Below are 27,557 nucleotides of genomic sequence, written 5' to 3' on the forward strand. Positions count from 1 at the left end.
CCGCAGCCCTTGGAGCACTGAAAACGCGGGACAGGCCGGGTGGGGACTCGGAATTTTCTTAAAGTGACTCAGCCCCCAATCTCTCCTCCCCTCAAAAAAAGAGCTGAGCTTCAGGCATTCCAGGCCCACCTCGGACAAGCTTTTTTTCCCAGCAAGAAACAGCCTCCTTCTAAGGAGAAAGAACAGCGCAGAGCCGAGTTACCGAGGATGGGCAAGGGCCAGCGAGGCCCGGTACTGAGAAGCCACAGAAAGCAAGAGCAGGGTAAAGGCCAGAACTGGGGACAGCTGGAAGGTTGGCGGGGTAGGGCCTTAGAGAGAGAGAGAGAGGCGGTGCCAGGAGCAGACAGAGAGGGCACCTGCGGGAGAAAGCTGGAAAGAGCCAGGACAGCGAGGGGGCGGAGTCTGGATGCGGGGCAGGGGAAAGGGGCGGGGCCGAGAGCCGAAGGCGGGGCCAAGGGCCGGAGCTGGGCAGGGAGAAGAGGCGGGGCCTGGAACAAAGGCGGAGCCAAACAGATCAGGGCCCAGAGCGGGAGCAGCGAGGGGGCGTGGCCAGGACTACCGCGCCGAGGCCCCGCCTCTGCCCCCGCCCACCCCCTTCGTAGAAGGAACGCAATCAGGGTAGAGAGGGGGGAATTGGAGGAGGCTGTGGCGCTGGAGTGCTCCTCACCGGGACCCGCCGACCCGGGGAGCAAGGACGTCGCTCTACACCGTTATTCCTCCCGCCTCCAAGCCGCCCCTTCTCGTCATGTCTCAGAGTAGGCATCGCGCCGAGGCCCCGCCGCTGGAGCGCGAGGACAGCGGGACCTTCAGGTTAGCGCCGGGGCAATCGAGCCGCAGGGCCGGGAGTGGTGGGCAGCAAACGCTGCGGCCAGAAAGCCGACTCTCCCGCGGCATTCTGGGTAAAGCCCCTTCCCGGCGCCCCTGTGACTGCGGGCTCTCGGCTCCGCCCTCTTAGCTGCGCTGGGCCGGGGTCTGCGGCGGGGCCCCGCCCCTCTGGTGGCTTGGGGAGAAGAGCTGAGTGGGCTGGAGTGGTAGGAGGTCTCTGCTCTTGGAAAGGGGTCGTGGGCTTGGTCCTGAGAGAATGAGGTTCCGTGGCCTCCTGTTCCCCTGAAAATACCTGCTACCCGAATTCAAGTTGTCTCTCTAACGACTTCCCTTACCCAGCTCGCCCCTGCCTGGTGACTGCCGCAGCGGGGAGACAGGTGCGCTCAGGCCTCGCCAGCCCTAGCCCTGGCCGCCACTATGGCGCCTCCCCCTTAGTGGCGGTCAAAATTGGCTTCTATATGCTTTTGCATCCCTGTCGGTTTAGCATGCAAAGCACACCTTTTTCTGTTTGCAGTCTGGGGAAGATGATAACAGCTAAGCCAGGGAAAACACCAATTCAGGTATTGCACGAATATGGCATGAAGACCAAGAACATCCCAGTTTACGAATGCGAAAGGTCCGATGTGCAAGTACAGGTGCCCACTTTCACCTTCAGAGTAACCGTTGGTGATGTAACCTGCACAGGTCGGTATACACAGTGACTGGCATAACCTTGGGGGTTGGCGGTCAAGTCTTAATAAGTTGCTTTTCAGTTCGGAATAGTGCCCTTTTTGCCACGGATACCTGTGAGGAGCAAGCACGGAAACAGACCTCTCATCTCAAAGTTATTAGGACTTTTCCAACTTTATCCCTACTTTTCTCTTCCCCAGCCACCAACAAGGTCATAAACTAAAAAGTTATCCAGGCATTCCGCAAGGCTCCTCTCCTACCCTAGAATGTTCCTAGGGTTCTTCTAAGAATTATGGAGACGTGAGAAAGAGTCTTGGAGCGTCCTAACTGGGTCAGTAGTGCTGTCAAGTTGCATAGTTTCATACATGATGGCAGATGCCAGGAGGTGTAACCCCAGAATTTTCTGAGCTTCTCCCTTCTCTGTATGGAGGACTCCCTTGGCACTTTTTGTCTACTGTATGGTTCTTGATTATCCAATCAAAATGAGGAAGACAGAAGGCTCCTTGCACAGCAGTTTCTATTTACTGAAAAGGTAGATATTTGCTGTAAGATTGTATCCCCCTTTTTCACAAGAGAAAACTGTTTAGTTCAGAGAGATTATGAATAACTTGTACTGAAGGTCACATAGCAATGAATTTTCAAAATTCTCACTCATATGGCAAGGGAGTTTCAGAGTTTAGACTCAAGCCTTATTTTGGTCTATGAACTTAAATAATCACTGAAGCTGTCTGTAAATATGGACACTAATTTTCTTATATACCTATTTCATTGCCAATAAAAAATAGTGAATACTGAACTTAATTTGGTAGAAGCCCAAGAAAAATATTTAGTAAGAATGCAGAAGTTCCAACATCTGGTGATCTAAAGGCATCATTTATTCATACTTCTTGGAAATTGAGAGTCCTATTTTCATTGGACCCTCTTTAAGAAAATTTTGGGCCTGCAGGTGGCATAGTTGTTAAGGCGCTGGACTCCCACATGACCAATCACACTTTGAGTCCCAGACCTGGCGTCTTGCTTTCTCACTTTCCCTTGTTCTCTCTCTCTCTCTCTGGTCAAATTTTAAAATAATACGATACATGATTCTTGAGAAAAAAAATGTTTTTGAAAATTTTTGTCTCTGTAAGGCAGGTGGGTTGTAGGTGCTGGCTAGCAGATTCCTCATGTGAAGCACAGGGTCAACATTACTTCACCAGGTCAATTTTTAAGTCTTCAGTGAAAATTCAAGAAAAAGCCTTTTTCCCTTACATATATTGTAACCAGGACCTTCTCATACTGCCTATCTTCCCATGCCAGCTTATCTGGCTACATGACTTCAGATACTATCTCAAGGTTAATAATCGTAAGATCTTCAACCCAGACCCAGTTACGGAACAGTGGATAAGCCCGTGCTTGCTGAGTATCTTTGCTTAGGTGACGCAAAGGCACCTGTCTCTCATTATCCCCGGCTGAATTCATCTTTTCCCTCCAACTCATTCCCCCTGCATTCCCCTTCTCTGTAAAAGTACTACAGTTACCCAGTTGCTCAGAAATTGGGATTTTCTCATTTTAACTGTTTCCTGTCCCCCTCCCTCCATCCATCCAGTCATTAAACCCTAATCCTAAATATCTGTTGAATCAATCTGCTTTTGTTCTTCCCTTTGCCATTATGTAGGCCACTGTCATCTCTTACTTGGATTATAACTACAATTTTATAATTCATCTGGTCTCCAAAAGACAACTAAAGTGGTTTTGTGGCACTCAAATGTTTCTTCCTCTTAAAATCCACTCAGGAGGCCAGCCGATGGTGTGGTGGTGAAGGCGCTGGACTCCCACATGGCCGTTGGTGGTTCAGGTCCTGGATTTGGCAGCTTGAAAATCAAGCCGGGCACATGGGTGTGCGCATGCACACCCAAAATCCTGAGAAGAAAATGGAGGAGAAGGGATTGCGGTGTGGCCCTTCCCCCCCACCAGGAAGGTGATTTCTTACTTTCCCTTTCTCTGTTTCTTGTGAGTGAATGTGGCATATAGCAAAAATATTAAAAAACAAAAATTTGTTCAGAGGTTTCTCCTTTACTTTCTGGATAAACACAGTTTAGAACCTTGCCTTTTTTTTTTTTTTTTTTTTGAGAGCTTTTTCACTATAGGGCGCGTGCACTTGCCAGACAGACAGAGAGAGACAGAAAGCGAGAAATCCCCCCCCCCAGAGGGGATGGCCACGCTGCAATCCCTTCTCCTCCATTCTCCTCTCGGGATCTTGGGCATGCATGCACACGTGCCCGGCGTGGGTTTTAAGCCACCAGGTCCGGGACACGAACTGCGGTCAACTACATGGGAGTCCAGTGACATAGCCATTATGCTAACTGCTGGTTCCCAGAACCTTGCTTGTTAAACCACAGTCAATAGCAACATTGTTATAATCTGGGCACTTGGTGGAAATGCAGACTATCTGTTGGTCCTAGATGTGTGGGATCAAAGTATATGGTTTAACAAAATTCCCATGTACACTGAAGTTTGAAAAACACTTATTATACTTTTTGAACTCTTCCCCCAAGGCCCAGCTCTCTAACCTTTTTATCTCTAAATTCTTGCCCTCAAACTCTTATGCTTGGGCTCCTGAGAACAGAATCATGCTCTGCTGTCTGTGAATCTTTGCAGGTACTTTTCATCTGCCTGAAATATTCTTCCAAATCCCCCTGGTGTCTTTATTTTGCTGGCTTTCACTCATCTTTTAGGTCTCCATTGACTTATTTCTTCCTTCCTAAATGCTTACCAAGGGTAGAAGAGCAGCCACTTTTGTGTGCTCCCTTCCTACAACCTGTGCTTAGGCTTGTTATAATGTGTAACTTTTTGCACATCAGATGTCCAGTAGCGGACAAAACCCCACACTAGGCTATCAGCTCCAGAGGCAGAGACTGTGTTCAGTTCCTTGCTATAATTCTAATATCAAGTTATTGGATAGGGGCCAGCTGGTGGCGTGGTGGTTAAGGCACTAGACTCCTACGTGGTACTGTAGTTTGAGTCCCAGACCTAGCGACTTGAAAATCACTCCAGGCACATGTGCACACATGCTCCAAATCCCAGGGATTCAGCATGGCCATCCTCCCTGGAAAGTAATTTCTCACTTTCCCTCTCACTGTGTCTCTTTCCACATGTATTCTAAAAAAAAGGCTATGCATCCTATGCCACTTGAGGGTCGTTCTTAAGACATTGTATGAAATTAGAAGGAAAAAAAGATTGAATTTACCATTTACCGATGTAATTGCTTACTGAAATTTAGGCAGCAGTCTTATCCCCAGCACCTCCTTATCGTCCCATGTAAAGGATACAATTTTATGAAAGATAAATGGCATAAGTTATCTTCTTCTGTATGTATACCCTTCCCACTGTGCCCAGCAGAGAGTCGTGGCAGCTTAGCCTACTGTAAAGGTTTGATCCAGTATAAGAGATGCCATCAGAATGAAACAGTGTGCATTTTGCTGCAAGTTCGGCTGTAAGTGACTCCTTTAACCGGGAAGCTTATTTGTTGGAGAAAAATTTTATTTCTCTCCAGAATAAGGGAAGAATGAAATACAAAGTTGGGTTTCTCAGCAGATGCGACATAGTCTACTTTATTATTATTTAATGCAGTAAACATATGTAATATGAGTAGAAATAGCCAGGATTTTTATAGGTATGCAAAATACATAAAGCATCTTTTTCTTAAAAAAAAAAAAGGAAAGGTTTTTGTCTTAGAGTGCATGCACTCGCAGGAGAGAGACAGAGACAGGGAAAGTGAAAAATCACCCCCAGAGAGGATGGCCACATCACAATCCCTTCTCTTCCTGGGATCTTGGGCACACACGCACACACGTGGCATGAGCTTGAAGCCACTGAGTCCAGGACTCGAACCACGGTTGGCCTTGTGGGAATCCAGCGACATAACCGAGACACCATCTGCTGACCCCTAGAATTCTTTAATTATTTTTTATTTAATTTTATTTATTATTAATTTTTAATTTGCCATAGGGCATGTCCTCTACCAGAGAGAGAGAGAGAGAGAGAGAGAGAAGGAAAGTGAGAAAGCCAACTGCCAGGTCTGGGACTCAAACTGTGCTTGGCCATGTGGGAGTCCAGCACTCTAACCACCACACCACCTGGTGGCTCCTCTTTAATTATATTTTAATGTATTGATTTCATATGATGAATACTTTTAGCATATAACTGCATTTTATGTTTTTATTACTTAGTGTGTATATATAAAACCTGTAGTGATGTTTTGTATTGTGAACATGTTTTCGTAAGCCAGACATTTTTACAGGAAATATTTTTTTATTTTTAACAAAATTTAGGTGAAGGCACGAGTAAGAAGCTGGCGAAACATAGAGCTGCAGAGGCTGCCATAAACATTTTGAAAGCAAATGCAAGTATTTGGTGAGCTAAATTTCTTTGTATTCTGCAGCTCAAAAATATCATGGCTGAGGTAAGATTAAAAATTTGAATGTGCTCACAAAAACAACAAAGTGAACAGTTATTAGTATCTTAGCTCTCAAGTCCTATTTTCTAATAACAACTTGTCATCCATTAAAGACAACTTTATCCAACTAAATCCAGAAATGAGCTGTTACATGAAGACTCTGGGGGACCAGCAGGTGGCGTGGTAGTTAAGGAGCTGGACACTCCCACATGACTGACCACAGTTCAAGTTCTGGACCTGGCAGCTTGCATACTCGCTTTCTCTCTCTCTCTCTTTCTGTGTGTCTCTCTCTGGTCAAATTAAAATACATGAATGAATAAATAAAATTAAAAATAAAAATAATTCTTAAAAAAAATTTAGACTCTGATGAACAAGGCTTTACTTTTTTTTTCCTGAGATAAGGTGCACTAGTAGAAAACTAGAATTTCTTGGGAAATATTAGTATTCTGTGTTAAGACTGATTATACACTGAGGAAATCAAGATGTGAGTTGGAAAAAGATCATCTAAAAGTACTTTTTTACGAATTCTAATTTGGAAGAAAATGGCAAATATTTTCTTTTGTTGTAGAGTAGGTACTAAAGATGAGAATATTAAGTGGTATGTAAATTACTGACGTTTCTTTCCAAGTTAAAATCTTTTACCACTTTGGGGGCTTTTGGAGAGGATGGTCCTAGAGCATCTCCTTATATCATAAGGGGGTATTCTGTGGTTTCCACTGGGACACTTGTAGAGCATGATGTACCCTCACATTTTTATGTGTGTTCCAGCATGCCTAGAGTACAGGCTGGTAGAACCTGTTCATAGCTGATAGCAGAGGTCCATAGCAAGGTTTGGGTTTAGCGGTGTATTTAGGTTTTCATGCAATACTTCTTTTTTAAGTCATTCTAAACATTTTGGGTAGATTAGAATTAACCAGTGACATAGTAACCCTGTAGATATCCTGGGATCACCCTCATATATCCCTGGGATACACAGATACTTGATTCCCTAGGGTCACGCATAACTGGTTTAAACTAGCTTTCAGGACATGCCAAATGGCATGGCTCATATCGAGTTCTCCCTGCTGCTAATGGTCATGCTATTTTTGTGCAGCCTAAAGGTCAACTCAAATGTTGAGTGAGTACATTTGTAGAAATGAGTGTACAGAGTGTCCTTTCTACACAAGAGTATCCTTTCTATACTTCACTTTGTCAGCAGAAAAGGCTAACAAATTTTACTATGTATTTGTGCTTCTTGACAGATAAGATGGGAATTACTAAACTGTAGTCTGGCCTAAAGTGGCCTGATTTAATACAAAGACTTTCTCACTTCTCCATCACAATTATTTGGGTAGCTTCAGCATGCAGCATTGTAAGTGAATACTCATATCTCATTGGCCTGTGTAAGACTTGAAATTCTGATAGTTGGAAATGTGAGGGAGTGGCAGGAACTCAACCTCATTTGTCATGGAAAAAATGCCTCTCCATTTGCCTAGGTGGTAGTAACCTTGGAATGTTGCTTAGTTCCATGATAGGCATTGACCTCCCTAGTAACTAGTAATTTCAAACTACCTACACAAGATTGTTCTTCCTATCCCTAATTATAGTCCCCTCATGATGAAACTGGACTTGTGTATACTATCTATTTTATGCAGGATACATATAAGTCTTAGAGGATTACCCTAGCACTGAGTAACTGATAGATCAAACAGAACTCTCATCCATAGTTATCTGGGTAGAAAAACATTTCTTGGGCCAGCTAGTGATCTGATGGTTAAGGTGCCTGGCCAACCGTGTGGTTTGAGTTCTGAACCTGGCAGCTTGAAAAACATACCAGACACTTGTGCTTACATGCCCAATATCCTAAAAGGAGAAATGAAGGAGAAGGTATTGCAGCATAACCATCCCCTGTGGGGATGCTTTCTCACTTTTCCCCTGTCTTTTTTTTTTTTGGAGAGGTTTTTGCTGTAGCGTGCTCACGCTCGCCAAAAAGACAGAGAGAGAGAGAGACAAAAAGTGAAAAATCACCCCCCTCCCCGAGGGGATGGCCACGTGGCAATCCCTTCTCTTCCATTCTCCTCCTGGGGTCTTGGGCGTGTACACACACATGTGCCCAGCATGAGTTTAAGCCACCGGGTCCGGGACTTGAATCACAGTCAACTGCATGGGAGTCCAGTGACATAGCCATTATGCCATCTGCTGGTTCCTTTCCCTGTCTCTTTCTAGCAAGCGCTTGCATGTGCCCTCTAGCAAATTAAGAAAAACAAAACAAAACCACAATGTTTATGATTTGTATTATCTGTGTCACCAGGCTAAATTTCCTGGTTAATTGTTATTCTTTATTTTTTGTATAGTTAAAACAATAATAGACTTTAAATATATTTTTGTTAAGTACATATTATGTACAAAACACTAGAAAGCTTACGTAGATAAAATGCATAGATCCTATGATGAGGAGTTCACAGTCTGGACAGAAGAAAGGTAAGGTGAGGGATGAACAAATTACACATGTATGTTGAATATATAATTCATAGTAATACAATTTCCTTAAGAAAGGATCAAACCAAATATTTTAATGGCTCAAAGGAATAAGAGATTGTGATCCATGGGGATAAAAGGATAGGCTTCTTAGAGGACGTGACATTTGAGCTACTCCTCAGATGACTGATAGAATAGATTCCCATAGAAAAGTTTGGAGAGAAGGGTGTTCCATGTAAAGGAATGGCAGCAGCAAAGGCTTAGAGGAGTAGATAGAAAGTACTTGCCATCTATTCAGTAATTTCAGGCAAATTATTTTGCTTTATAACACTTTTAAAAAATGTTTAGTTTTGCAGTTCCTGATCCCTCAATGCCTGACCCTTCCAAGCAACCAAAGAACCAGCTTAATCCTATTGGTTCATTACAGGTAAGTCACAGATTTCCATGCTTAGTATTTTATCTACTGACAAAAGAAATTATAAGTTGATATCATGGGCTGACACAAGGAATTCATATTTTAAAGATACTCTAGCAGAATATTGGGAACCAGCAGATGGCATAATGGTTATGTCACTTAGACTCCCATGTAGCCATCCATGGTTCGAGTCCTGGACCCAGCAGTCAAAACTCAAGCCAGGCGTATTGTGTGTGTGCATACCCAAAATTCCAAGCAGAGAATGGAAGAGAAGGGATTGCAGTGTGGCCATCCCCCCCTGGGGGGTGATTTCTTACTTTCTGTCTCTTTCTCTCAAGTGAACACATGCACCTTATTGCAAAAAATCTCTCTTAAAAAAAAAAAAAAAGATAGTAGAATACTTTGTTTTCAAATTGTAATCAATAGATATTACAGAGATTACTTGAAATTTTTTTCCTACTCATTGCTTTTGGTTTACGGAATTTTAATTTGAAACCAACAGAACCTCAGTACATGTGGGTAGAACATTCTATACCTTAAAAATACTTCTTACTAGAGCCAGCAAGTGGTGTGGTGGTTAAAGGCACTGGACTCCCATATGTCTGACCATGGTTCAAATACTGGGCCTAGTGGCTTGCTTTCTCACTTTCTCTGATCAAATTTAAAAAAAAATAATAATAATAAATAAAGTTAAATGAAATCAGCCTTAAAAATAAAGTAAAAATCTTCTTTAAAAAATACTTCTAACTCTTGTGATAAATCTCTTTCTACTTCAGTTGAGACAGAAGACTATAAAGAGCCCACATTGGGTAACTAACACAAGGAAAGGCAAGCAGTTGCTTATTTGCTTATCTAGATGGATTTTTTTCAACTTTGAATTTCTGCATGTTGACTATCCTTCTTGCAGATTATTCATGTGTTCTGTTGGACCACTCCCCTTCCCAGTGTCCAACCAGTGCTTAGATGTATTTTCTGCTCTGAATTTTTTTTATAGTTTCCTTCATCTTCTGTCCTCAGCCTTTTCCAGATATGTCCCCATTTGCTATATTTTTAAAAATTATTATATTTAATTTATCCATTTGTTTATTTTAATTTGACCAGAGAGAGAGAGAGAGAAAGTGAGAAAGCAAGCCACTAGGTCCAGGACTCAAACCATGGTTGGCCATGTGGGAGTGTCCAGCACCTTAACCACCATGCCACCTACTGGTCTCCTTCCCCCCCCATTTGCTATTTCTGTTCTTCATCAAATGCAGAAGTCTGTAGCTAGTGGGAAAAAGACTTTAGGCACTGATAGCAATGAGACCTATTGGTGTCTCGTTTAACCTCACATACCCAGAGAGGGTGGTAGTAGCCTGTCCTTGCAGTTGAACTTGATGTCAGTTTCCTGTGGCTTAAGGAAAGAATGCCATTCATAGCACAAAACTGCTTCAGTTTTGGTATTTTGACATACAGATACATGAGAATATCTATAGAGAATGCAGTCTCCCCTCATTTTTCCATTGCAGAATAACATTATTCTTTTAAACATAGAAATGGGATCAAATCAAGAAAGAACATAATTTATGTGACTGAACCATTGCCAAGTTAAAGTCAGTATTCAAGTTTCATTTTAATTTTATAGGAACTGGCTATTCATCATGGCTGGAGACTTCCTGAATAATCCCAGGAGGGAGGACCTGCTCATAAGAGAGAATATACCACAATCTGCAGGCTGGAGTCCTTTGTGGAAACTGGTACTTATTTCTGTTAAAGGCATCCTAAATGCTTCAGTTAATGAATGACCATAGAAACTTCTGTTGTAATATCTTTTCACATATTTCTCTGGAGAGAAAAATAGTATACGTTCTACTGTCTAACTTTCTGAGGTTAAACTTAAGTAAATACTTAGCTGAAGAATACTTACACACTTCTTAATTTTGTATTTTTCTAAAGCATGGTTTGTTAATGGAAATACAGTGTATTGGCTCTATACTTTCAGCAGTTTTCATTGACGTATCAGTGACTTAAAAGAAATTCACTGTGAAGAAAAGGCGATAGTAAATCTTTTGGAGCTTCAACAACTCTTCTAGAAGGTAGAGCTAGAGGAAGATTACATTTCAAAATGAGATGATTAATGAGACTAGATGCCAAAAAAATTTACAGTGAGATAAAAATAAAGTAGAAAATATTTTTTAAGTTATTGTGACTTCTATGTTATAAATGACAAACTATGAGAAAAAGTGGTTGCTTTAGAAGGTACTAGTGAGAATTCCTATGTTAATTTTTCTGGCATATTTTGTCATTTTTGAAGGGGCTAAAGTAGGATTTTTACTTTAGCTAGATACTGTTTTCAAGCAACAGGCAAATGTTTGCCCATGGGAGGAGTGTGGGCCAAAAAGCAGTGACCTCAGCTTCCTTCCTTGGTGCAGACCTTGTGAAGCAAGTTACTTAATCTCCCTGGGCCTCCGTTTTTAAATCTACAAAACAAAAGCATGGAATTAGGTAGTCATGGTGGCTTTCAATTCCACATCTCCTGTGTCCTTCTTATTCCTGTTAAGAATGGAATTCCATACATTTGTCAGTTTATAGCAAGGGGCTGGCAGGTGATATGGTGGTTAAGTGCTCCAGACTCCCACATGGCTGACCACGGTCTGAGTCCCAAACCTGGTGGCTTGCTTTCTCTCTTTCTTTCTCTCGCTCTCTGTCCCTTTCTGGTCAAATTAAAATAAATAAATAAATAAAGTTAAAAATAATTATAAAAAACATTATAAACAGGAAATAGATATTGAGAGATAGATATTGGAATTCAAATGTATTTTGATAAATTTGAACAATTGATCAGGATTAACAAAGTATGACTATTAGAAGAAAACTGTTAAGGAAAAGAAATGCCTTTAAAAATGTAAGATATAATAGCTATATGAAGCCCTCAAACAAAGATATTAGGTCAGTTAGAAAATAGTTTAATTTTAATATAGGGGCCAGCAGGTGGCATGGTAGTTAAGGATTCTGGACTCCCACATGACCAAGCACAGTTCAAGTCCCAGACCTGGTGGCTTGCTTTCTCACTTTTTCACCCACCCTCTCCCTCTCTGGTAAAATTTAAATAAATAACTAAATAAAGTTAACTAAAATCATTCTTAGAAAAGAAAGAAAATAGTTTAGTATGTAGAAACTATGAGATTGTTCTTTTATTAAACATGGCACTTTATACATTTGATCAACCTCTGTGTTTGATCATCTTCTATGGACACTACTTTCTTTTTGAAATCTGTCATTTCTTTTTTTTTCATTTAGGAAAAGGGGCATCCAAAAAACAAGCCAAGAGAAATGCTGCTGAGAAATTTCTTGCCAAATTTAGTAATTTATCTCCAGAGAACCACATTTCTTTAGTGAGTAATAATTAGACAAGTATGATGTTAATATGATTAAGCATCTTTTGTAACAAACTTTGCTTGATTTCTTATCATATGGACACTTCAGAGTTGTAGTTTTTTTAAAAAAAACTCTTCATTTTACACTATGCCAAGTTTAACTGTTTGCTGCATGTAACCCAGGGCCACAGAACTGACAGGTAAGAGAGATTGGGAGGGGAAAGCAGATGGTGTCATAGTTTAAGAACTGGAGTCCCATATGGCTGACTGCAATTCGAGTCCCAGACCTGATGTCTTGACAGTCATGGTGTCCACTTGTTCTGCATGCCCAAAAATCCCAGGAGGAGAAATGGAGAAGAGATTGCGGTATGACCATCCCTCCTGGAGGGGCAGGGGCAGTGATTTCTCACTTTCCCTCTCACTGTCTCTCTCTGTTTGTCTCCAGCAAGCACATGTGCCCTATGGCAAAAACCTTAGAAAAAGAAAAGAAAGAGAGAGAGAGAGAGAGAGCGAGCGAACGATTGGGAGAAACAAATTCAGAACAATAGAATGGAACCTAAAAGTAGTAAGCCTGTAGTGCCATTTTTGCTTCAAAGTGACAATACATTTCCATCCCTTTTTTGTTCATTTATTTCTTCGCTCAATAAACATTTAGTCAGTTTATACTAGTATTTGTATACACGATGAATAAGCAGACTTATAAACTCTGTCCCTACTGAAAGAGAAAACAGAACTCTACAGACAGGTTCTTACAGAGGGTGATGTGATAACATAGGAGAAGGCATCTAACCGAGGGTAGAGGATTCAGGAAGGATTCCAGGAGTAAGTAATATTTAAGGTGACACGTACAGGACAAGAATAAGAGAAAGACTTCTGGTGAGAAAAGAGAGTATATGCAAAGCCCCAGGAGTGAAAATATCATATGCATCCTAGGGACCCTAAGTAGTTTGGTGTGTCTAGCTCATGGTATCCAGAGAAGAAACGTCGAACAATGAGGCCAGAAGGGTCAAGAAGGATTAAATCTTAAAAAAGACTGTTACTGAGATTGAACTTTTTCCTGAGAGCATTACAAAGGCCTTAAAGAATTTTAATCTGAGAAGAACAGTAAAGAGAATCAGTACTGTAAGTGTATAAAAATGTAATGAAATCTCAGTCAAAATCTACCAGAATTCATTTTGGATCTTAATAAAAATTTTACTAACTTTATCTGGAAAAACAAACCCTCCAATTAAAAATAGCTGAGAAAAATGGAAAGGAAGAGTAGGGGACCCAGGGTGGGATGATGTCCTACCAGAGAATAAAACATATAAAACTATAGCCATTATAACAGGTGACTGGTATAGGAATAGACAGAAGATAGAAAAGATCATCAGGTGTAGATGCTGATTCATATATAAACATAGTAGGTGGCAATGGTCATAGTACAATTCAGTGAGTGAGAGGATGAATTATTATATAATGACGTGGAAATACCTTACAGTCACATTTGAGAGGGTGTATGTGTAAATATATTTGCGTGTGTGTGTGTGTGTGTGTGTGTGTGTGTATGATGTGTTTTAGGTTGATACTTAGTCCTTACACCAAAATAAGTTTCAGAGGGATCAAAGATTTGAGCATAAGGATTAAAACAATGTTTTAAAAACATGGAAGAGCTTTCCTTTTTTTAAAAAAATTATTTGTTATCATTTTTCAGTTTTGACTAGAGAGAGAGAGAGAGAGAGAAGGGGAAGGAGAGTGAGAAAGCAAGCCACCAGGTACAGGATTCGAACTGTGGTCAGCCATGTGGTAATCCAGTGCCTCAACCATCATGCCACCTGCTGGCCCCAGAGCTTTCCGATTTAAAAGTATTAACTTGCGGACAGGCTTATTAAGCATAACGTAAAACCTAGAAGGTCAGTGTGCAAGTGTCCTTTTTTTTTTTTTTTTTTTAAGAATTATTTAACTTCATTTATTTATTTTAATTTTGACGAGAGAGAGAGAAAGTGAGAAAGCAAGTTGCCAGGTCTGGAACTCAAACCACAGTTGGTCATGTGGGATTCTAGCCCCCTTAACCACCATGCCACCTGCCAGCCCCTAAAGTACAAGTTTCTTAAATGTGCCTACGTAAAACCTACGTAGCAAATCAATCTGTAAATAAAATCAACAAAATAAAAACAAAACGGGAATACTTTTAACATGTAACTATACAGAAACTTTCAACACTGCATATTAAACTCTTACACATCAATGAAAAACACAGTACAAGAAATACAAATGATTAAAGAAAAAAAGTGTTCAGCCTCATTCACGCAAGATAATATATTTTCACCTTTCGGGGAGGCAGAAAACCACAAAGCTTAACAATACCTAGTATTAGAAGGACTATGAGAGGAGCCAGCAAATGGTATTAATGGTTATGTCGCTGGACTCCAACATGGCAGACTGCGGTTCGAATCCCAGACCCAGCAGCTGGAAACTCATGCTGGGAGCATGTGTATGCATGCCCAGAATCCCAAGAGGAGAATGGAAGAGAAGGAATTGCGGCGTGGTCATCTACCAGGGGTGGGGAGTGATTTCCATTTTCTGTCTCTCTGGCAAACACACGTGCCCTATAGCAAAAATCTCTCTAAAAAAAAAAAGAATATGAAAAAACAAAGCACCATCTAAATGGCAATGGGAATGAAAATCCGTTTAGAAATACTTAACAGTGACAGGAATGCATGCCCAAGATCCCAAAAGGAGAATGGAGAAGGAATTGCAGTGTGACCATTCCCATGGTGTGTAATTTCTTGCTTTCTCTCTCTGTCTCCAGTGAGGGCACGCAGCCTATAGCAAAAATCTCTCTTTAAAAAAAGAAAAGAACTTAACAAAATTAAAAGCATACATGTTTTAGCAGTTCCCCTTCTAGAATTCTACAGAGAAACTCATCCAAATGCAAAAGAGTATTTATACAACATCATTAAAAGCAAGAAACCAGAAATGGTCTAAAGCTCTTAGTTGGAGGACAAGATAAATACGTAGGGCATATAGGTGTGCTGATGGGAAAAAGTGAAGATGATAAGGAAGTGCAAGCTGTTGTTTTTTGTTCAAAAGAGTTATGTGCATGTGTGTGCCACAGAACATTTATGGAAGGATACTAAAGAAATGTTTAGTAAGTGTCTCTGGAGAGTAGAGCAGAAGTCTTCAGGGAAGGGATGGTAAGGAAGAAAGCCTTCATTATATGTCCTAATGTGTGTATTTTTTCCCCATGTGAATGAACTTTGATTTAAATATTTTTTCGAAGTTCAATAAATGTAAATATTTATTCAGTAAATTTAACAACTTACAATTCTCTATCATGGCCATCCTTAGGATCTTTTAGACAGCCTCTTTTATCTACTTGGTATATTGTAGACAATAAGACTGAGGATGACTGCCCTACTTATTTCAGAGAGTAGTTGTTTTCATTAATGGCATATGTTAATGAAATTTGAGAACCATACACTTAACATGGAAATGTAAAACATTTTAGGAACAGAGACAGAATAGGCAGGATATAGGGGTGAATAAGAAAGAGGAAAAGGAAAAAGAAAACAAGAAAAAAAGCTCATTTGGGTTCTGAGATATAGTCTGATAAGAATTTTTTTGACATCCTGCCACTCATTTGAAAGACTTGTTTGTAAACTTAACTTGCACATATTACCTTTTTATCCCCCCTGCTTTACAGCTCCATTATACTGACTTACAATATTATATATAGTGACTATATATTTAAAATGGAAAAACTGTTCCATTGAAAATTATTTCATATTTTAATTGTAAATTGCTCCATTATGCAAATTCAATTATTCAGTAATTTGCTTATGGTGCTCTCATACACCTTTCACCTCCTAATGTGACCATCTGAGAAGCCTTTGTGCTGTACAAAAGATTTATAAATACTCCTAATACATTATTATAAGTGCATCTTTTTTTAATGTCATGATATTTGCTAAGCGTATATACTTGTTAGTGTTGTCTAGTTTAAATTGGAAAGTTAAACGAGTGGTATCCATTTGAACATGCTTTATAAAGTATTAAATAGTAGTGTTTAGCAATTATTTTTAGTTATGTTGATATTGGTGTTAGAACCCATTTAAGAGTCTAAATGTTCCTTTCTGTTTTCCAGACAAATGTAGTAGGGCATTCTTTAGGATGTACTTGGCATTCCTTGAGGAATTCTTCTGGTGAAAAGATCAACTTACTGAAAAGAAGCCTCCTTAGTATTCCAAATACAGATTATATCCAGCTGCTTAGTGAAATTGCCAAGGAGCAAGGTTTTAATATAACATATTTGGATATAGGTATGATTATTTTTATTTGAGAAACAAAAATTTCTGCTATAATTTGATACATTGATTGGGAATTCTAACTATTTATAATTACCATAATAGATACATCCCATTCTTGTGGATAGTAGTAATAGTAACATCTATAGAGTTGTAATAATTTTAAAAACAACAATAGCTAAGGTTTGTAGAGTTTTACTATGTGTTGAGTACTGTTCTAAGGATATGACATTTACCTACTAACTGAATCCTCACACTAGTTCTATGAAGTCCTGTTATCCTTATTTATAAGTAAAGAAAGTAAGGCACAAAAAGGTTGTGAAACTAGCCTAAGATCACATATCTAGTCAGTGGTAGATGTGATTAGAAAGAATCCCAGCAGATAAAGCTAGGGCCTTTTTGTCAAACTAGCCCTAATGGGTAGCTTGGCAGATGGAAAGACATTTCTAATGTAAATGACCAACAAGCATGAGAAAACATCTTCAATCAGTAGGGAAATGCAAATCAAAACCATAATGAGGTACCACTTCACACCTGCTAGGATGATTGTACTCAAGAAAATGGAAAATTGCTAGTGTTGGCAAAAATGCACACAAACTGGAACCTCATACGTTGCTAATGGGGATATTAACTGGGTTAGCCACAGGGGAAGAGTTTTTTGGTTTCTCAAGTGACTTTTACCATTTGACCAAGATACATGATGAAAATAACTGAAAACTGGTATTCAGCAAATATTTGTATGCACATGTCCATAGTATCACTATTCACAAGAGGCAAAACACCCCAAATGTCCATTAGCTAAGGAATGGATCAGTTGTGGAGTATAAATACAATGGATTATTATTTAGACATAAAAAGGAATGAAGTTCTCATACATGCAGCAGCATGGATGAACCTCAAAACATGCTACCTGAAAGAAGCCAGGCAAAAATGATTACATATTATTAAATTCTTCTGTTTATAAAGAATTATTTTATTTAACTTTATTTATGTATTTTAATTTGACCAGGGAAGGACAGAATAAGAAAGAGAGAGGAAAAGTAAGAAAGCAAGCCACCAGGTCTGGGACTTAAACTATGGTTGGCCATATGGGAGTCCAGCACCCTTAACCACCACGCTACCTGCTGGCCCCCTAAATTCCTCTTATATGAGATAACTAGAATAGTTTAATCCACAAAGACAGAACATAAAGTTGGTGATTACTAGGGTCTGGGGAAGGGGAGAATGGAAAGGAACTGCTTAGTGGATGTGGGATTTCCTCTTGGGATAATGAAGATGTTTTGAAACTAGATAAAGGTAGTGGTTGTACAAATTGTGAATGTGCTAAATGCCAGTCAATTTTTCACTTTAAAATGGTTAATTTTGGGGGGGCCAGTTGGTAGTATGGTGGTCAAAGCAGCTAGAGCCCATATGGCCAATTTTGCATAGTTCAAACCCCCATCTGGAGTCTTGAAAAACACACTGGTCATGTGTTTGTGCGTGCCCACAATCTCAAAAGGAGGAAGAAATGGAGGAGAAGCAATTGAGAGATTATCATTCCCCACGAGCGGTGTTTTTCACTTTCCCTCTCTCTGTCTCTTGCCAAGTGTACATGCCCGTTGACAATTTTTTTAAATTGGCTGATTTTATATTAGGTAAAATTTTACCTCAATTAAAAAGAAAAAAAATCTAGATGGTAGAAATAGAAAGTTTCTTCACCCACTCGCTAATCCATTGTATCTGGATATTTTCCACTCTGACCATTATAAATAAACCATACCCCTCCTGTTTCAGCTTTTCCCTTTGCTTCATTTCAGTAGTCTCATAGTAAGAGTGACTTATCAGTTAATGAGAAAGACACTTCTTTCTGAGTTCAGGTATTGTTTTAAAACCATAACCCATATACAATATAAACATGAGGGGTTCTTCAAAAGTTTTTGGAAAATGCATACTATGAAAAATTATACTGGATTAAAAAACATTGTTTTTTGCACCAAAATGAACTCATACTGACCTGTTACAACTTATCCGATGGTAATCTAGTTTGAGGCACTAAGACGGGTAAGACCTCAGTTTGTAAAGAGCCTCTATCAGAAAAACATCAGTTCTGCTAAAATTGAAGCAAAAACCAACATCAAATTCATGGTGAATTTTGAGTGGAAGAATGGCTAAATATTGATGCTTTATGAAAAATGTATGGGGACAGTGTCTCAAAGAAATCATCAGTATACAAATAGATAATATGTTTTAATAATGGACAAGACAGTGTTGAAGATAACAAGTGCAACAGCAGATCATCTGTGTAAGTTTGCAAGGAAAAGATTAATCTTGTTTGTGTCCTAATTGAAGATGACCAACGATTCACAGCAGAGACAGTAGCCAGCACCATAGACATTGTGATTGGTTTTTGGCTGACACAATTCTGACTGAAAAATTAAGTTGAGCAAACTTTCTGCTCTATGAGTGTCAAGTGTTGTGCTCAGATCAGCTACAGACAGCGAAGGCCTTTGATGGAAATTTTAAACAAGTGAGATAAAAATTCTGAAGCATTTCTCCCAAGAGCTGTAACAGGAGACGACACATGGCATTACCATTACAATCCTGAAGACAAAGTATGATGGAAACAGTGGCTACCAAGAGGCAGAAGTGGTGCGGTCAGAGCAAAAGCAGACTAGTCCAAGACAAAGGTCATGGCAACAGTGTTTTGAGATGCTCAAGGCATTTTGCATTTTCACTTTTTGGAGGCCTGAAGAATAGTAAGACCTGCTTATTATGAGAGATGAGAGTGTTTTAGAGAAATTTAGCTGAAGCGTTAGCAGAAAAATTTGTGGCAGACTTCACCAGAGTCCTTTGCCACAATGACAAGGCCTCTGCTCATTCTTCTCATTAACCAAGAACAATTTTTTTAGGGTTTCTGTGGGAAATCATTAGGCATCCACCTTATAGTCCAGATTTGACTCCTGATTTCTTTTTATTTCTTAACCTTAAGTCTGCATTGACATAGTTTAACTCCTAGGACCTTTCGTTCTTTGGAGATAAATTAAATGGTATCTTACAGAAATGTCTTGAACTTGATGGAGCTTGTGTTGAAAATTAAGTTCATGTTTTTATTTTTATCTTTTAATTCCATTTTCCTGCAGACCTTTTGAAGTCCCCTCATAGAGAACTAGACTGCACAAAGTTATAACCAAAGAACACGAAGGCACCATGGAGCTCTTGCTCTGAATTAGGTTATTTCCTGGTTCAGATGTCTACTGCAAATTATTTCCCAGTGGGAAATAGAATCTCTCCAGTCCTCTAGCAAGTGGTCCTTGCCCTTTTAAGAAAGTTGCTGAGGTTCAGTCATTTGTAAACACTGTCCAACTAACAACATTGGAATTGCTTTGGGGGTTTTATTAAATGTAGGCATCACCCACCTTCAACCTCCAACCCTCATTTCTAATGACTGGGCTAAAGCAAGGACTAGACATCTGTATTTCTTTAAAGTTTCCTGAGGTGAGTATGAAGCACAGTATGTTTTGAGAACTATAGCTACAGCTGAGGTGGTGTTTGTTTGTTTGATTTGATTTGCACAAATGTGACCAAGATGATGAGTAAGTGGAGTAGTACACTGTGGATACTTAAAGGCAGTAATAAAAGTTGTTGTTTTTACATATGATCTACTTTGTATGCACTTAGCATTAATCATCATGTTTAAATGTGTCATTACAGAAGAATTGAGTGCCAACGGACAGTATCAATGTCTTGCTGAACTGTCAACCAGTCCCATCACAGTCTGTCATGGCTCGGGTATCTCCTGTGGCAATGCACAAAGCGATGCAGCTCACAATGCTTTGCAGTATTTAAAGATCATAGCCGAAAGAAAGTAAACGTGGAGCAACTTAGAAAGTCCTTCAGTAGCACTTAAGAAGTTTCCGTCTAGCCCCTTTCCAAGTAAAACATTCATAGTAATGTTTGAGTTTGTGTGTTGTTTCTAAATCTCTCACAGTTTCCATCAACACTCCAGATTTAATTATCTCATGGTAGTTGTTATTAAGCTCTTTTTAATGGCTTCAACTTTGTATTGGTATATTGTATTTATAAACTTTGTACCACAGGATGGACAGTAACACCCATTTTACAGCACTGTACACATGAGGGAAGGAACTGCATGTTTGTTGATGACGATGATGAAATAAAACAGCTAGCAACAGTCTTTCTTACTGGTGCTTAAACTCTTCTTTGAGTAAGGATTTATAAAAGGAATTCAAAAGAAGCCCTTTAGAATTAGTGTTGAGAGACAGTACTAGCAGGCTTTTCTTGATGTGATTTTTGAATTTCAGGGAACATGACTGGTCTGCAGTGTATTTGGATCCATGTAATAAAGAGCTGTTGTTATAATGGAGTTCTGCTCATTTTATCAAAGAATTGACTTGACTGTGGCCCTGTTTTTAGTCCTGTTTTTCTTGTGAGTAACATTTTAATGTGGATGTTATGTTCTTTATGTATCTCTCATTTACTTTGGGAAGGCAAAAGTTAAAAAAAAAAAAAGCCTATGATGATCTAAGCAAAAATTTTAAGTATATGCATGATCATTTCCTTATTTTTGCTAAGCATATGCAACATTGTGTTTCTTTGGCACAATCATTTATAGATATATTAGTTCAAAAAACATTAGAAGTATTACTTGCCCTCCTCACCCCAAATCAGATCTTTCCAGTTCACTCAATTTAGTTAGAAGTATGTTCCAAACAAAGCAATGAGTGATTAAAAAGTTAGGAAATAAGTCTCACAAATTTTAATTTAACCTCTTATATTTCCATATATCATCTCGTAGCACTTCAAGTCTTCTGTTCGTCAGCACCAGCTAGTACTAGGTTTGAGAACTAAATGCAAGTCTGATGCCTGTCTAGCGTTCAGGAAAAGCCTCACAGGGGATGCAAGCTATGAATGAAAGTCGGTTTTGACATCTCAAGTATTCATCTAGAAGGAAGTATATGACAGGTACTGTTCTATATGTTTTTTTTTAATCATATCTGATTGAAATCCTTTGAGAATACCATAATAAGAGAGAACCAGTTCATTTAACTTATTTGAGGTCCTAAAAAGCCACTACATCTGCTCACCCTTTCTGGGACATCCTATATTCAAAGACAATATATTGGGACAGTATGAAAGCCTGTCCCAGTGTCAGAGTTGCTGTATAGCCCATAGCGGCTGCCTTGAGATTGCTTCATATCCTATCCTATATTCTTCCTCTACCCAATGGGGCTTCCTTTCGTTACATAGATGGCAATCCCTAATAACCCTAATAGCTGACCTCCGTCAGGGTCTGTTTTCCAGGGAGCTTGACAGTGGCAACAGACGTTGCAAGAAAGCAGATCAGAGCTGGTTTTTCTGCCCTCTTGGTTTATAGGATGAGATTCGCTACCATCACCACCTTGCATTCATTGGTAGTAGATTACCTAGCACACTGAGAGTGCCATTTTTAAAACTTTAACCAGTAGAGAACTGGGATTGCATTCCAGTGGAAGCAAATGTATTGTTGGGCACAATCAGGTGATTGAGAAATATGGAAGACAGTGGAATTGATGGGACATTGCTAAGCTCCAGTGATAACTTGAAGAAAGATAACAAAAGACCAAGAGTGACTAATTGATAATTAAAGCTAAGTATGGGGGCCAAAGCATGATCAGAGCGCTAGACTCCCACATGGCAAACTGCAGTTTGAGTCCTAACATGGCCAAACGTGGTTTGAATCCCAGATCTGGTGGCTTGAAAATCATGCCAGGCACATGTGTGTGCATGCCCAAAATCCTGAGGAGAGAATGGAGGGGAAGGGATTGTGGTGTGGTCATTCTCTCCAGGGGATGATTTATCACTTTCCCTCTCTGTTTCTCTGGTGAGTGCACACACCTTATAGCAAAAAGCTAAGTGTAGAAGTCAGTCAGAAGGCCTGCCCAGGCATGTAAGGGGAATAATATGAAGCCATTTGGGACAGAGAAAGCTGAGGACATAGTCTGGGACTTAATCATGAAAATAATATAAATTCAAAGAAGTTAAAACCCAACCTAGGCAGGTCAGGGGGACTATCTGAACTGATGCACCTTAAAATCTTGAAGCCTCAGGTTTCCTGAATTTTCTAAGATTAGAGTGTCCTACTTTTCTCTAATAAGAGCTAGTCTGCCCTCTTTTTTGAAGATATAAAGAGATCGCTCCCCCAGGACAACATAGGCATTCCTCACGGTTGTGCCTACTTCCTCTCATGGCAACTAAACCAGTAAGAAGATAAGTCACAACCCATCCAGAGATATAAAGTTATAAAAGAGTTTATCAATTTGGGAATACACTCAGGATATTGGACTTAACCTGGCAAGGATCCAAGTGGTGATGCTGTCATACAGTTAGGATGGTTCCCAGAAGCATGGGAAAACAGCCCATACAAAGTGAGAGGGAAATTACAGAATTGTTTGGGCATGCTTTGTGAATATCCTATTTTTAGGCTGGAAGACCCATCAAATGACTGCGTTCTACAGGAAGCCCAGAAGATAACTCCATTTACCAAAACAATAAGAAATGTGCTCACCAGAGAGGTCCCAGGAATTACTAGGTTCAATGGTGCTTCTTTGTATTCCAGGAATAAAGGTGATCTTCTTGCAGATATGGGTTCACTGATAGCCATGGACATATGGGACTGAAGAAAAATAGAGCATACATGGCACTAGTGACTGTCAAAAGCCAGGTGGATGCTATCTATTGTAGTAAGTGGACAGTCCAATATACCAGCCAGAAAAATAAAGATGGTCAACAGAGCATGGCAAAGCAGATGGTCAGCCAGCAGTGTTATTGCTTAATCAGTACAAGGAAAGTTAGTCGAGATAAATTATCAGGAGGCTCAGGGCAAGCATCCCAATAAAAAGAAAATGATCCCTGGCCCAATTTTAAGACCTGGGTCAGTTGTTAGACTCAGACCCATTAACTGAAGGAGAGTTTGGGTCCGCATAAAGAAGGATTGTGCAACATTGCAAGTACATACAATAATGATTTCCCTAATCCTTACTCAAACGGACCTTTAGCCACTAAAAGTGTACAATTGGTGAAAGGGGAACACCCAGGTTTTTTTTGTTTTGTTCTGTTTCGTTTTGTTTTCTTACCAAGGGAATACAACAAAGAGAAATGGAACTCCCCAGTGGAATATTGTCATGCCACAATCCGTTTTTCTCCATCGCTCCATCCCATCAGGATTTCAGGGCACACATGCACAAGTACCCAGCATGTTTTTCCAGCCACTGGGGCCAGGATTCATGTGGTTTACATGTGGTTGGCCGTGTAAATCCATCTCCTCATGCACAGAACTTAACCACTACACTACAGGGTCAGTCCAATATTTAACATTGTGATGTCTGTGGGACATAGAGTCTGAGTTAAGGCTGATACCCTCAGACCTAAAATATCATCATGTGTCCTTGATTTAAAGCAAGGCCTGTGAAGGCCAAGTAATGACTGACCCCAGTCCAGTTCACAATAAACCTACAAATCCATCTAGTCCTTGAGTGTGTAAATTACAATACAAGTATGCCAAATGTATCTTGAAAGTGGCACAACTCATATTGGTTTCATGGCCTGGCTGGTAAGGGCTATCATAGTGATAAAGTCTAGGAGAAAGCTTTGGAACTGACCCCTCCCCCGTATCAAAATAGTAAATAAAAACCATTGAATTCCAGGAAATGGCAGAAACCAATGCCATCTTGAAAAAACTGAAGTATTCATAAACATTTGTTCACATTATTAACCAATTTAGCCTGTAGAAAAATCGGTGGACTACCAAACTCCATGAGATAGTCGCCCCAGTTGTAGCTGTGGTGCCAGCTATGGACATCCCTGCTTGAGCATATTAACAGGGCATCAGGTATGTAGTGTGTAACTATTAATCTGATAATGATATTCATTTTCATCTTTATTAGAAAAGAGGATCAAAAATAATTCACATTATCTTGGATCAGACAGCAGTGAACATTTTTTCCCCTTAGTTTATCTACTTATTCCATAAGAGAGAGAAAAACAGGCACTGTCAACAGATCCCCCTTACTGTGATCACCCTCAGTCTCAGCCACTCCAGATCACTTGTCTGGTATGCAGAGGAAGGTCCTGGGACACAAATTGATGACCCTCCTGTGTGGGTCTAGCTGCACCACTGCTGTACCACCACAGAGCTCCAAAAGTGAACATTTGTAGTTTTTTTCTTAAAACCATGTTAACTCTCCCACCTTATATCATACGTGAAGGACCGAAACTTACTGAGTATGCTAAAGAACATCACTGACCCACTGTATCAGTTACATCATGTTAATTAGACCTAAAGAGCAAGAAATGGCTAGTACAATAGACCTAGAGCACATACTCTTGAAGGTTGAGAGTATAAGCGCCACAAAGATTCAAAGGGACTATCAGTGGTGGCTCCTTGGTGAGTCTAGTAGTCTTGAGCATGCCAGAATAGCCTCTCCAAAGTAAAGCAACAATTTATTGTATTTTGTACTTCTTACCACAATGGAGGAAACATAGATTGTGATGGGCTGCTTTGGGTTCTAGAGATAGCATATTCCATACCAGGGAGTACTTATTCTGACCCACAAGTGGGATGGTACAAGAGGCTACCAATTTTGAGTGGCCTCTAGAGCAGAAAAGGACCCTGCAGCAGGTCTAGGCTGTAGTTTTACCACTTATGCCAAACAATCCAGCAGTTCTTTTATTAGATATATAGGAGAAGATGCTATGTGGGATTAATGACAATTCCCAATGGAAAAATCACAATGCAGACTCCAGATTCTAGATCAAGACCATGCCATCTGTAGTAGAGAGCATCTTTCAGCAAACAGCTCCTGATATACTACTGGGCTCTAGCAGAAATGTGGCACCTGATACCAAGTGGCCATGAAGCCAATACCATGTCACCCAAGCTAGAATGTGCATGGCCAGTGGCATCTGGCTTGGCCAGCAGGTCAGTGACCTGGAAAGAGACTGAAAGCCTGGGAACAAAGAGAGCTGAGATAAAGATGTGTAGATGGATACAGGAGAGTGGGCACAAAGTATGAGGATCTTTATTTAGCATTTGACCAATATCATAGAGTATCCACAATGAAGAAAAAGCCCTGTGCAAGCAAGATGATCAAATGACTTGACCAGTTAATGGCAGCCAGTATTTTGCATTGGAATATCTACTGTGGCAGGATCAGGGACTATGAATGGAGCCAGTGGGATGGTATACTAAGACCACTCTGGTTGTATCCACTACTGAATATTTAGCCTGCTAGCAACAGAGATAGACGCTGAGTCCTCTTTCCTTGAGGAGACCACTTAGCCTCTTGGTGGCAAGTTGACTTGCAAGTGGTCCCAGCAAGAGGCAGTGACTATTTTGAGATTAGACACAGATTCTAGGTGATTCACCTTACCCATCAGCAGACCCTCAGAATCATTGAGGGCTTTCAGAGAGTTTGATCTGCTGTATGGGACCCACTTTATAGCAAAGGAGGCATGAGAATGAGAAAATGACCATGGACTCTAATTTTCATATCATGTACTGTATACCCCAGAAATTTCTAGCCTGGTATTGTCCTTGCTGGGTACCTCAGGCACCTTGTAACAAGAAAGTGTCAGACAAGGAGAAGAGTCACGATCCCAGGAGGGATACTTGATCTGATCCTGAAGAGGAAGTAGGGCTGCTGTTACACACTAGTGGCAAGGAGGAATATTTTGGTACTCGGGCAATCTACTTTGTACCTCTTGGTACTCTTCTCCAATTTGAAGGGCATAATTAGGCTAAGAAGGTCACAAAGACCATAAGGGTCAAGGACTGGGTTTTATTGCTAAGTAAGTCACTGAGATAACCAGATGTGTTAGCTAAGGGTGAGGGAAACATAAAATGGATAGTAAAGGAGGAAGATAATGATGATCAGTTGTAGCCCCTAGACTAGTTGCTGTATTGGGGACTGTAGTCTGTTCCAATAACTTGGTTTTTATAAATACCCTCCAGGGGAGGAGGTTACCCTGGGATTCTAAAGAGTGCTGCAAAACTTATACAAAGAAGTGGCTTCAAGGAATGCAAGAAGTGGACTGTAGTGAACACTGTGTTCTGTCACCCAGATCGACTTCAAGACTGAAGGATTGGGTCCAGCAGGTGGTGTGGTTAAAGATGCCGGATTCCCACATAGCTGACCATGGTTTGAGTTCTGAACCCAGCAGCTTGCTTTCTCACTTTCCCTTTTTCTCTCCTTCTCTGTCTCTGGTAAAATTTTAAAAATAACAAATGGAATTGAACAAAGTAATTCTTAAAAAAAAAAAAAAAAAAGAGAGACTGAAGGACTTGTCACATGAGCCACAAGAAGTGCTATAGGCATGTAGCTCTCAGCTGTCAGCAGGACCAGTTGAATAATTTGTAGAGACCAGTGAAAAATGAAAATGCAGGACTAGCCCCACAGTGCAGCAGTTAAGGGAGCACATGTGTGTGCATGCCTAAATCCTGACAGGAAGGAAAAAAGGAGGAAAAAGGATTGTGGCATAACCACATTCCATTGAAGGTCCATTCTCCTTCTCTGTCCGTCTCTCTGGAGAATGCACATACCCTAAGACGATTAAAGGAAAGGAAAGAAAAAATATTAAGAATTTTAAAGACAATGCTAGCTGAGTGTCTAACCACTCCTGATGTACTACTGGGCTCTAGCAGGGATGTGGCCTTCCTAAGAATAGATTCCTGTGTGACTAAATACCCAGGTTTCATGTCCATGAAGCGGGGCCTGCTGCCAATCTTTAGAATTACCTCAGTTGAAGAACATCACTGCACACAAGCTCATGCACTCACTCTGAGCAACCTGTATCCAATGAGTGGAAAACAGAGACCTGACCCTCCTGCTCCAGTGTGGTACAATCTGGAAGGTCCAGTCAGCTTCAGTTTCCCATGAGTTGGCTGAAAACTTTGTTGAGTCTGTATTGTGACCAACACCTTCTTCCCAGTCCTGATTTCTCCTCATTCCTTTCAAGGATGGTGATCCCCAGAACATTCCCTAATAAACCTCCTACCCACTGTCACCTGCTTAAATTCTGCTCCTGCCCAGCCCAACCCAAGATATGGATTTAAGATTTAATAAGAAAAGACAATAGAAAAA

General features: G+C 40.2%; 1 protein-coding gene across 1 annotated transcript; it reads left to right on the forward strand.

The window, feature by feature from the left end:
- Positions 1-598: 598 nt before the first annotated feature.
- Positions 599-20,803, forward strand: PRKRA (protein activator of interferon induced protein kinase EIF2AK2). Its single transcript, XM_006151657.2, is given in 8 exon segments — positions 599-810; positions 1,340-1,509; positions 5,805-5,886; positions 8,735-8,813; positions 10,423-10,534; positions 12,078-12,172; positions 16,281-16,455; positions 20,131-20,803. Coding segments are annotated over 8 exon segments (936 nt in total). The 5' UTR covers positions 599-745; the 3' UTR covers positions 20,289-20,803.
- The last annotated feature ends 6,754 nt before the right edge of the window (positions 20,804-27,557 follow it).

This window comes from Tupaia chinensis, unplaced genomic scaffold (genome assembly GCF_000334495.1).
Source record: "Tupaia chinensis unplaced genomic scaffold, TupChi_1.0 Scaffold000322_1, whole genome shotgun sequence".
In the NCBI taxonomy this organism is placed as follows: Eukaryota; Metazoa; Chordata; class Mammalia; order Scandentia; family Tupaiidae; genus Tupaia; species Tupaia belangeri.